This window comes from Microtus ochrogaster, chromosome 17, assembly GCF_000317375.1.
Source record: "Microtus ochrogaster isolate Prairie Vole_2 chromosome 17, MicOch1.0, whole genome shotgun sequence".
Lineage (NCBI taxonomy): Eukaryota > Metazoa > Chordata > Mammalia > Rodentia > Cricetidae > Microtus > Microtus ochrogaster.
This window is the reverse complement of record NC_022019.1, coordinates 34,552,557-34,563,656: the sequence shown is the minus strand read 5'-3', so window position 1 is coordinate 34,563,656 and position 11,100 is coordinate 34,552,557. Positions and strand designations below refer to the sequence as shown.

Here is an 11,100-nt window from a genome sequence, read left to right as displayed (position 1 = left end):
AATGGGAGCCAAGTGAACGGAGTTGGAGATAGCTGGGGGTTGGGGAGATGGCACTCCACCTCAGAGATGAAGGGCAGGGGGAGGCAGCAGGACACGGAGCAGAAGAAAGCTTCGAGGTGACTTGATGCAGATGAAGCCGACTCCCGTCCAAAGAGGGAGACAGATCAGAGACTGACACTTTTAAGGAGGGTCGGAAGGAGGGCATCCGTGGTCATTGGAGGTCTGACAGGGGCAAGTACAACGCTTTTCTCTTCCCTGAAGGTGGCCGCAAAGATAAGTCCTGAGAGTGGGAAGTGAGTGGCCTTCCCATCAGAAAGGAGGTGGGTGTAGCATCTTGTGGTCGTGACTGGAGTGTGGAAGCACGCTGCACGGCTCTGCAAGAGGTAGGTGGTGCAGTCCTGAGGCTGCAGGGCCTAGGGACGAACTCACTACGCGTTTCAAGAGAGAGAAAGTAGAGACACATCTTCAACAACTCCTCCCAGACAGAAAGAAGCGTGGAGTTGGGGGTTTTCTGCAGGGACTCAACACGCTCTCCGCGGAGCGCGCGGGACAGGCCGGGCACAGGTTCAGAGCGCGCGGAATCCCCGGGGAGCAGGAACCAGGCCTCGGCGGCTCGGCCCCTTTGCATCCCAGCGGCGCTTTCTCCTCCCTAGCGAAGCCCGTCCGCCCCTGCGCCTCCTTCGCCCAGAGCTTCCCAGTCCCGACGTCAGCCCCACATGTACCAATGAGCTGAAGAGGAGCGTGTGAGTGACGGGAAGGACAACCGATGGGAGCAGGGCGGACGGCGGGACTAGGCACCCGCGGGCGGTCGCGAGTGGGGAGCGGCGCGGCGGGGGGCGGGACGCGGCGGGATGGGAGGGGGACGGGAGGCCCCTCCCCTGGTGGCGGCGGCGGGCTTGCGGAGCCGCAGGAGTTTAAGCACGCGGGAGGGAGATGCGACCGCCGCTTGGGCTCCTTGCAGGTAACGCGCCGGGTAGCCCGATGAGGGCCGAGCGCAGCTGCGGGGCGAGCTCAGTTGGGCGCGGAAAGGGCGCGGGCTCCCGGGCTCTCGACAGAATCACCAGCCCAACGCGGCCCGGGGGCCTGGGGGCGGCGCCCGAGCACTGCACCTCTACTGGAGGAGTTAGCTACGGGACCCGAGCTGCCACCCGCGGACGCGGGCCCCGGGCACCGTGCGCCCCGGTAGAAGCCGCACCCCGGACAAAGAGCGCGCGGTAAGGGGTGCGCGCCCCGGGCTCAGGCTCCGGAGCTGTCCTGCCACGGCCGAGGTCCCCGCACCATTCCCGTGCCTGTCACTGTCTGACCCAGCCGCGCAACAGCTTCGTGACCCGGGAGTGCACCCGGTGCAGCGGCCACCTGGCCGCGGGGTCCCCGTGCCTGGTCGCCAGCTGGCCAAGGCACGGGCGACGGCTGGACACAGCCGGTAGCTTGGCCGCCTGCCCAGGGTTACGCGGCTAGTCACCCTGCCGCGCTTGGAGTGCCAGCTACTCCACTCTCCGCTGAGGAGCAAAGCCGGCACCACTGGCCTGGGAGCCTGGAGCTACCGAGCTGCCACGAGTTGGGGAAACCAACCGAGCAGGTGGAGCAGCTACCGCCTCACCTCCGGCGAACTCCACGGGGAGCCTGGGTTGTTGATGTTGTGGCTGTGGGCTGTTTGTGTTTTCTTTCTGTTTTTAACTACACACAAAAGAAAGGAGGAGTTAGAGGAAAGAGCTAGCCACTGAGTCATCCACACTTCGCTCTCTCCCCGGGAACAGATGGATGGAGAGAGTTCCTTGGGAAACAATTATAGTCAGGATTGACGAAATGCCCTCATTGTCCCCTGTACCTGCACCCCCAATAAGCTGTGCACCCCAGGTAGAATGGGGTGAGGCGGGACGGCCCCGCCCAGGTGGGAAAATGGCTACAAGCTAAGTGGAAACTTTCTGAGGCAGAAATTCTGAGTGTGAAACCTCCCAAAAGCAGCCACTTGAGCATTCTTGAGTTAAGGAGAGATGGATGCACCTCTCTCCGCCTTTGGCTCAGCCTTGCAGAGGATGGCTGGCCCCTTTGCCTTGGGCACTCCCTGTGTTAACTCTCCCTGCAATGTTCTGGTCAGAAACCACCACATTGTTTAATTTGATTTTCTGAGGCAAGGTCATGCTCCTCCATTTTGGAGGGCAACTGGCCCTAGATGCATTGCCCTTAATGTGGAGAACAAGAGCCTTTCCAGGCCTGAGGTAAATTCTGCTGGTTTTCCACAGGGTGAATCGTCTAGGTTGGGTCTGCTTTATTGCAGCCTGGACTGCTGTGTCCAAAGTTATTAGGGGTTCGTGGTACACAGTTCCGTGAAATTTAGCCTTTGGGGAGGCCCTGTTTGATCTTTTGATTGACAGATGGATTTGTTTTAACATCCTGAAAGTCTAGGCTTAACATTAGGAGTTTGAGAATCAGGGCTAAAGACTACTGGTTTGTTCCACACTGAACCACTCTTAGGGAGCCAATTCAAACAGGAGTTCTGTAGTCACGAGAACACCAGCTTTGTTAGGGTAACTGTCTCTTTTCAGACTACTCGTAGTAGGTTCTGTGTAGGTGGGACATTACTGAAACTGAAGACACAGAGTGAGCTGCCCTCCAAGGTGTGGCTGAGGAGCCACTGCTCCCAGGCAGGGCTTTACCTGGTGAAGGCCAGTAAGACAGGTTGCTTAATCAAAACCAGAAAGTCCTTTCCTAGACTGTACTGTGGATATAAAGGTCTCCTCCTCTGCCTCATTTACCCTTGCACCACGCCTTATTGTAGAACAAGGGTCATTTCCTGGTGGAGGATGGAGAGTTGGGATCAGGGTCGTTGTGCAGTAATACAGTTTGTATAGGGCACAAAGATGCTTCACTAGAGATGCCCAAAAGAAGGGTTCCCCTTTTGGGAACCTGTCACCTGATGGGTTCTGCTGGTCATAAAGATGGCAACATAAGCATTAAGACAGGGATCAGGGACTAAGAACTGATCAAAACAGTATGGATATGGAGACTAGCTGTTTATACCACCTCACTCAGTCCTTACCATACCCTAAAGAACACAATGGTAGCCGGGTGGTGGTGGCGCACCCCTTTAATCCCAGCCCTTGGGAGGCAGAGGCACACGCATCTCTGTGAGTTCGAGGCAAGCCTGGTCTACAAGAGCTAGTTCCAGAACAGGCCCTAAAGCTACAGAGAAACCCTGTCTCTCGAAAAACCAAAAGGTAACTTATTCTACAGATGAAGAAACTGATCTTTAGGAAAACAATGTAGCTCAGGGAAATGTAGCCACCAGTTCTTGCTCATCTGTCTCTGTGACCTTTGCTATGGACTCCTGTAGTGGATTCTGAGAACATCACATAGGTTTCTAATGTATTGTAACCTTTCTTAGCCTTTGCTGATAAAAGTCATAGTCTGGACTGTTCTATGTATGTGAGCACGTATCTGTTAAACATATGGGAACATCTGAATATTTTCACTGCAGAGCAGAAACGCTTCCATGAAATGGCAAGAGCCAGTGAGGTCTAGATTAGGGTAAAGGACACGATGCCTGCACAGTGCTCCCCACAGGGAAAAAGAAGATTATTTGACATCAACTCATCCGCTCACTTGACTTCCCCAAAGTGGGGACCTGACCCACCAGGGCACTCCAAATGTTGGGGTCCGTGGCCCCCTCTACATGTGTGTGGGTTGTTGCTTGAATGATGATTGGCTCGGGCTGTCAATATGAATAGCCAGGAAATGCATAGCAGCTAATTTAGGGACAGATTATTTCATCAATCAGTGAACATAAGACCATTTGAACTTCATACTAAACTGTGATTTCATATTTAAATGTTTAGAGCTCAACCCGAGAACATCAGAACCAATTATATGACCGTTTATGGCTTCCACATAGTCTGTGGAAGTTGCTATGCCTTTAAAGTTGGTATAAACCATTTGTTTTCCTGCACACTGATTTTCTAAATAGAGGAACACATTTATCCCTTCCATTTTTTAACGCCATAGCATCTTCCTGGGTACTCAGTCTTGTTTAAATTTTGAGGTGGCAGAAGTAATTTCTTTAGCTAGAATGTAACACAGCAATCAGGGTCTTCATGATGACCTGACTGCAATTAGGATTCGAACAGTGTGGTTTACCTTTTCAGTGGAAAGAAAAGAAAGCTGCGGAAAGTAGGTGGACTATTCCCCCAGTGCTTGCTAAGAGCAAGCCTTACATCAGGCAATGATGCTCAGGGGACAAGCAGAGAAAGAGTTGCAGGCTTTTGTGTCTGGATTATGAGTGCGACTCTGCCTCTGGGAAGGGTCAGGCTGCCACTGAAAGGAGTGCCCCTCAGTCTGGCTCTACCTTTATTCAGACAAAAGACTAAAAGAAAAGAAAAAGATGTCCGTGGCGTGAGGTTCTGAGACTCCTATTTGCCTGACTTCCTGTGGATCTAGGTATTATTTGGAGATCTAGAACCAAATATAACCAAGCTGCAGCCTGGCCCAGGGGGCAAGAATTTTCTTTCATTGGCTTAAAAGCAGAATGGAAGTTGTTCTGGGGAGGACCAGAGCTTTTACACCAAAAAGCCAGTACTAAGGGAGATTTTTGCAAAGACTGTCAAACTTGTGGAAAGTATAATGATAGTTTGCCTTCTCCCAACATCCATTAAAACCCCAGGGGCTCTATTCAGAAGATGATGTCTCTATCACCTTGGCCTGTGGGGCCATTTTCTTGATTGATGTTTGATGTCGAAGGGCCCAGACTACTGGGTAGTGCCTTCATGGACAGATGAGCCTGGGCTGAGTAAGAGAGCAGGCTGAGCAAGCTCATAAGTAGCATTCCTTTATGTCCTCTACAGCTAAGTTCCTGCTTTGAGTTCCTTCCACAGCTTCCATCAGTCATGGGCCTACAAGTCAAATAACACCTGCCCCCACCAAATAAACATACCCAGTGACAGCTCTAAGATAGGCAGTGTCGTGTCCGTCTCATGGCGCGGAAGGAGCTCCAGAGAGTTTAGTTACCTCTCTAAACATACAAGATTGAACTGAGCACCCTGGCCAGAAGGCAGCACTTGTAGAGGATGTGGTGGAAATAAGAACAGAAAGCCTGATTTGCAGATAGTTCATGTTTGAGTCTTGGAATTGGCCCAGGCTGTCACAAAACTCAAAGTCTCATAGTTGGCCTTGTTCCACAGGAAATGATAGAGACTCATACAAGGCCACGCAGCTAATGAATGGCAAGGCTGTGGCAAAACCACTTTGTCTGTTTGGAAGTTTGTATTTCTGACTTGGCTTTTCCCGGTACCGGCAGTCAGCTCTTTGGGTAGAATCGAGGCAGTTTAGTTCTTTCTAGGACCTTCCAAAGAAATTGGTTATTCTCTCTCTATGTTAACCGTAGTTCAATCAATCACTGTCATACGCCCTCACCTCACGAGTCCCCTCTCTAAGATTTTCTATTGACTGACATCTGCCCTTGTGTCTACACATACTATAAGGTCTGTCAGAGCTAGGGTCACAGTCGTATTTCATAAGTATGCTCTACCTCCCCGCCCCCCAGTGTGCCAACAATGAACAGTTACTGATTTTTCTGGGTTGATGAAGTTGATCATTAATTTTTTTTTTAAGCCAAGTATATCTGGCTCTGAGAAATAAAAATGACTTGCTTTATGGGGCTAGTAAACATAGGATTCTGTTAAATCAGAATTTCTGAAAGGAAGCATCAGAAACCCAAGGGCTTCAGATTACATAAGTCATGTTAGGGTTGGGAAATCTGCCTGAATCCCAGGTCGCTTCTCTGCCCACTGAAGTTTCTGCCCGACTTAACACGTCTAAAGATCACCTATAAAATCACAACATACCCACCGATGTAGCTCTTGCTTACAGTAAAGATGTTCACTGCAGAAGTGTGCTCAAAGGTATTTATATGATGTTATTTCCCTTGCAGATCCCTCAGCATAATGCTGCAGCAGGAGGCTGGCAGCCTGCAGTTTGCAAGATGGCCGAGCTGGATGCTGACTTGGACCGCATCGTGCCGTCTTCTGTCCTTCCCCCTTTCTGGGCTAAGCTAGTAGTAGGATTTGCTTCCCTCGTGTGTTTTGCCAGGAGCTATGATGGCGATTTTGTCTTCGATGACTCTGAAGCTATTGTTAACAATAAGGTTTGTGTCTTCATCCTCTAAGGAACTTAAACATCCCGTTTGCTTATGTCTTAGTAATCATCCAAGTTGGTATTAATTCTCTGATAAGCTCGGGGTTGACTCTTGGTCTGGGTCTCACTGAAGATACGGAGTTCTCATTTCATTTTATGTAATAGCTCCTAAATTTATTGCCTCGGGTGTGCAGCCCCTGTCTGTGCTGAGGAGATCCCATCTACACATGTATCAGAGAGGTCATTCTGCTGAGATTATAAGACCAGGGGTGTTGCAGAGCAAAGCAGATTGAGCACTTCAGGTTTTATGAGACTTTCCAGAACTGCGAGAGGAAAGAAAGACTCGCCCATTTGTTCTAGTGATGGATGGATCTAATCACCTATCGAAGTGTGAGGCTGTGACTCTGTCCAGTGTGTGAGAGCAGCGGGCTGACAGCTGCTGGACAGAAGCCATGTGCTGCTGAGGGGTACAGTGTTCCCACTCATTTCCTGTTTGGAGACTCAAGTTTGCTGACCATGCAAAATCCTAGTCCACCTTGTTCCCCAGTTGCCGCTTTATAAGGTTAGGAGAGTAGTCACCCTTTTTATTGTCGAATGGGAAGGAAAAGATTCAAATGGGCCCAAAGACAGTGAGAGTAAGGAACTTGGAGGCAGGCAGAACGGGTGCTCAGAAGTGGCATGAGGTAGAGCCTTGTGATCGTCTTACTCAGCACACAGGTTGCATTGCTTACCCTTGGCTGGGACTTGAAGGAATGCATCTACCTGTCTCTCTGGGGCATGTCATTGAAGGAGCTTTTGCAGTACCATTGCTGCATGCTCATAATAAATGAAGGCCACTGAGATGACCCAGCAGGGTAAGGCATCTGCCACCAGGCCTAATGACCCCTCCCTTGCCTTTACCTGCCACCCATGACAGGTGACTCCCTAAGAGGCAAGTCGCTCTGAACAGCTGTGCCACATTGATAACTTGAGAGACACAAAATAACTTTTCCAACAAGGGTTCACCTCTTTAAGTTCTATGGTTGTGGTGACTTTCATCACACCTCTACCTGGGTGTGTGAAGGGTTAATTCAGAACCTGTGCTGGAAAGTTCCATTGCGCTGGGAAGATGGAAGCCTGACTGTGGTGTGTGGAGTGTTCTGATGATTACTGTAGTTATCCTCAGGCGGGAGGTGGACAGGCGTCTGTGCCTCTGCCCAGTGTGGTTTGAGCAGTATTTTCTGTAATGTCACCTCTTGCCAGCCCCCCTATTCTCCTTCTTTGTTGAGTGGAATGCACACCTCCACTCCTGAAGCTGTGTCTTCATGATGTCAGCAGGCGGTTGCTGGGGGAGGTAGTTAGATTCTATTTTCTAGATGCTTCCTTGGGCTGAGTTGCCATTTTTTGTTGATCTCTGAGTCAGTGCTGTTAGGAAGGATTTCAGATATAATCTGATGTTCCCATAAATCATTAGAAGAAAAACTTGACCTTTCCCTTGCACACTCTGCTTCGTGTAGGCTGTGCCTCGTTAAATATTTAGAGCTTCTTTGGTGTTCGTTTCTGTTCGGAGGGAGGATGAGATGCTGCTCCCAACCACCTCACAACTGAACAAGCCCTTTTGTGGCAAAACACAAGGGCCTGGGCTCCCGCTTTTGTCCCTGAGTTAGCAGATGGATCCTGTAGTCTGTGCAAAACATCCAACTGTCTCTTTGGGAGGGTGCTCTACATTTTTAAGGCCACTAAAGCTGGGAGAAGGGAAAGTCACATGAGAATCCAGTGATCGACTTTGCGTCTGTTCCTCCTCCTGAGGCCTTCCCTGTGAGTCGGCACTTCATTCATAGCAAGTACGGAAGTCCATATTGCAACGTGGGTATTTATTCTTTGAGGCCATCTGTCACTTAACCAACTCTTCTGTGTGGGAAGGAAACTGTAAGGTGTGTGTGTGTGTGTGTGTGTGTGTGTGCGCGCGCGCGCTCGCCAGTGCCTGAGGTGGCAGAGGCCATTGAATCCCCTGGAAATGGATTTGCGGCTGGTTGTGAGCCCAGAATGGATGCTGAGAACCAAATTCAAGTCTTCTGAGAGAGCGGTATGCATTCTTAGCCACTTCTTCTGAGTTTGAGCATCCTTCTGTGCTCAGGGGGCAATTTTTTAGAAAGCCGGTAATGGTGTAGTTTCTCCAATTAGGTACACCCACCTGCTGGATTTCAGGGCTAATCATGCGAAGATATAGACCAAGAGTTAGAAGGAGTCGTGAGCCCCCCAACATGGGTGCTGGGAACTGAACTCAGGTCCTCTGAAAGAACAGAACATGCTTTTAACTGCTGAGCCATCTCTCCAGCCCCCTTGTTTGATTTTTACAGCATTTAGTTTCATATTTTAAATGTAAGGTAAAATGCTTGTAAGCATGCTTGGTATAATATAAGGCCAAATTATCTCAGCAGAAAGAGAGAGTTTTGTTTAATATTTAATAATTTTATATTTTAAAATTGTATGAAATTTTTTTCCTCTATCTGCTTAACTCATGACCAAAAGTGGAAATTTTCAGCATTATATTTGCCCATACTTGTTTAAATTGGATGCTTTTCTGATACTTCACCTTATTTAATTGACCGCGAAAGGCTAGTAGTGGCCTTATGTTGCCGAGTGGTCTGTTCTTTCAGCATGTTTTAAGCACCTTCTGTACTTCAGCTCATGTGGTCCTGGCCTTGTGGAGCGCCAGTCTAGTGATGGAGATAATTAGTCCACAGCTGTGAGTGACCAGTGAGCCAGGTGTTATGGGTACAGGTATGAGATGCCGTGGAACCCACAGAAAAGGATTGGGATGGCAGAGGGTTGAAGATGACCGTCGAGGGCAGATTTGCCTATGCAAAGCCTCTTGGGAGGGAAACTCAGGAGAGCTGGGCAGAAACATGGAGTTAGGCAGATCTAAGAGGACATTGACTTTGACCCAGGAAGGGAGATGCTATTGAAAGGCTTGTAACCAACTGGATAGTTATAGTTAATGTGCATTTAGAAGTACTTTGTGTAGAAAGTGGGAGGATATGGTGGCTCTTTTAAGAAGCTTGCCCATATCCTGGACAAGAGATAATGGGGGTGGGGGGGAGCTGGGCCTGGGGCTAGTAGTAAGGATGAAGTGGGCAGAGTTTTCAAGGCTTTGGGGCAAGATGAGGGGAGGATCTTGACTCCTTGTCCAGAACGTCCCATTGTGTTGTCTAGACGTCCCATTGTGTTCCTGCAGGACCTTCAGTCAGACACACCCCTGGGAGACCTGTGGCATCATGACTTCTGGGGCAGTAGACTAAGCAGCAATACCAGCCATAAGTCCTACCGGCCACTTACCGTCCTGACTTTCAGGTAAGGTGTAAGAGTGGAAACAGGAGCATCATTGGAGGTTTCCACATGACATCGTATGTGGGGGTTCAGTCATTAGTTTTTAGGTAGGCGGAGTCCATTTGTATTGTAAGATTCTGTGCTTATTTAGGGTCTTAGGAACTGTGCCACAGGAAGGTTGAGAGGCTATGCCTGAGGAATTTCCAGATCAGCTACACAAACTAAAACTGGAGTTATGCAGATATTGGCCTGGTCCCTGTACAAGGATGATGCTCAGACCAGCAAAACATCTACGTCTCTCTGGTGCTCAGAGAGCCCACCCTTTACTGTTTGGGTAGCAAAGCAGCAGGGGAACAATACAATATGTATCAAAGCAACACAGGCATCCCATAAAATCATGTTTTTTTTTTATGACAAAATTAAGTTCTTAATCGTCCTACCATTACCAACTCAATATGTAAAATGAAAATGAAGTTTAAAGATGACTTCTAGTCCTCATTAGCTAGAGTTACTAGTCACATAACAGTTCTTATACCTGTTTCTGGGATACATTTAAATTCTTGTGTATAGCTCTTGCATTTAAAAACAATTAGAACCACCAGCAATTGAGAAGTAGTCAAAAGAAAGACTCACACTAACAGTAGAAAGGTATCCTGCAGATGAAGACTAGGGATACATAATGTTAAAGCTCGTGTGTGTGTGTGTGTGTGTGTGTGCGTGCGCGCGCGCGCGCGTGTGCGCGTGCGTGCGTGCAGAGGGTTCTGTGGATATCTTAAATCTAGCCCCCTTTGGGATAGCCTTGAAGGATTTGTAATTTATCTTGTCCTTGGGAAATAATCCCTTAAACTTAAAATAAAAAGGTCTAGCTCTCCTATTGATTTTCCTCTCCCTGTATTTCCGGTGCCTTCCCCTGTGACATGGCCATTTCTCCCACTCTTTTCTATGGATAATTGTTTTCATGGTTTCCTCAGGCTTCTTAGCTGGATAGGTATTATTGCCTTGATGCTCTTTTCATGAAGGAGGCACCAAGAGCCTTCAGCAGCCCCCGTTCTGTTGTGTGTGTTTCATGCATCCTCTCTGTTGCAGGATCAACTACTATCTGTCAGGAGGCTTCCATCCCGTGGGTTTCCACGTGGTCAACATCCTCCTGCATGGTGGCATCTCCATCCTCATGCTGGACGTCTTCTCAGTGCTGTTTGGAGGCCTGCAGTACACCAGTAAAGGCCGGAGGGTACACCTGGCACCCAGAGCTTCCCTGCTGGCGGCACTGCTGTTCGCTGTCCATCCAGTGCACACTGAGTGTGTGAGTATCTGCATGTGTGTAGGATGTGTGTGTGCTTATCTGCTTTTCTGAAATGGGCTCTTTGTGTGTTCCTCGTGGTTACAGAGCACACATCACAATGTTTTCAGGAAATACGTGATACTTTCCCTGTTAGATATTTGACGCAGTAGGTTCTAGGTCAGAGGACCCTCTCTTTATGGGCAAATAACAGCTACCAAACTGAGAGACTGTCTCCTCAGAGTGTGCTGTGGTCTTGGGTGGCACTGTCTATTGTAGTAATAGGAGCGGCGGGGCCCCAGCACCCCAGCCGCCTCCGGCTAGCTTTACCCCGAAATAATTACACGGACACTGTATTCTTTTAATCACTGCTTGGCTCTTTAGCT

At 49.1% G+C, this 11,100-nt stretch overlaps 1 protein-coding gene across 2 annotated transcripts in view; it reads left to right on the top strand.

The window, feature by feature from the left end:
* Positions 1-453: 453 nt before the first annotated feature.
* The window catches only part of Tmtc4 (transmembrane and tetratricopeptide repeat containing 4), a 57,493-nt gene continuing 46,846 nt past the window's right edge, over positions 454-11,100 (top strand). The window contains exons 1-4 of one of the 2 annotated variants that reach the window (XM_026783240.1): positions 454-743; positions 5,924-6,136; positions 9,344-9,459; positions 10,522-10,738. In XM_026783240.1, the coding sequence (XP_026639041.1) occupies positions 5,975-6,136; positions 9,344-9,459; positions 10,522-10,738 (495 nt within the window). In that variant the 5' untranslated portion in view covers positions 454-743; positions 5,924-5,974. Of the gene's footprint in view, positions 744-871; positions 962-5,923; positions 6,137-9,343; positions 9,460-10,521; positions 10,739-11,100 lie in introns of those variants that run through there. The other variant, XM_005355701.1, reaches the window with a different exon arrangement.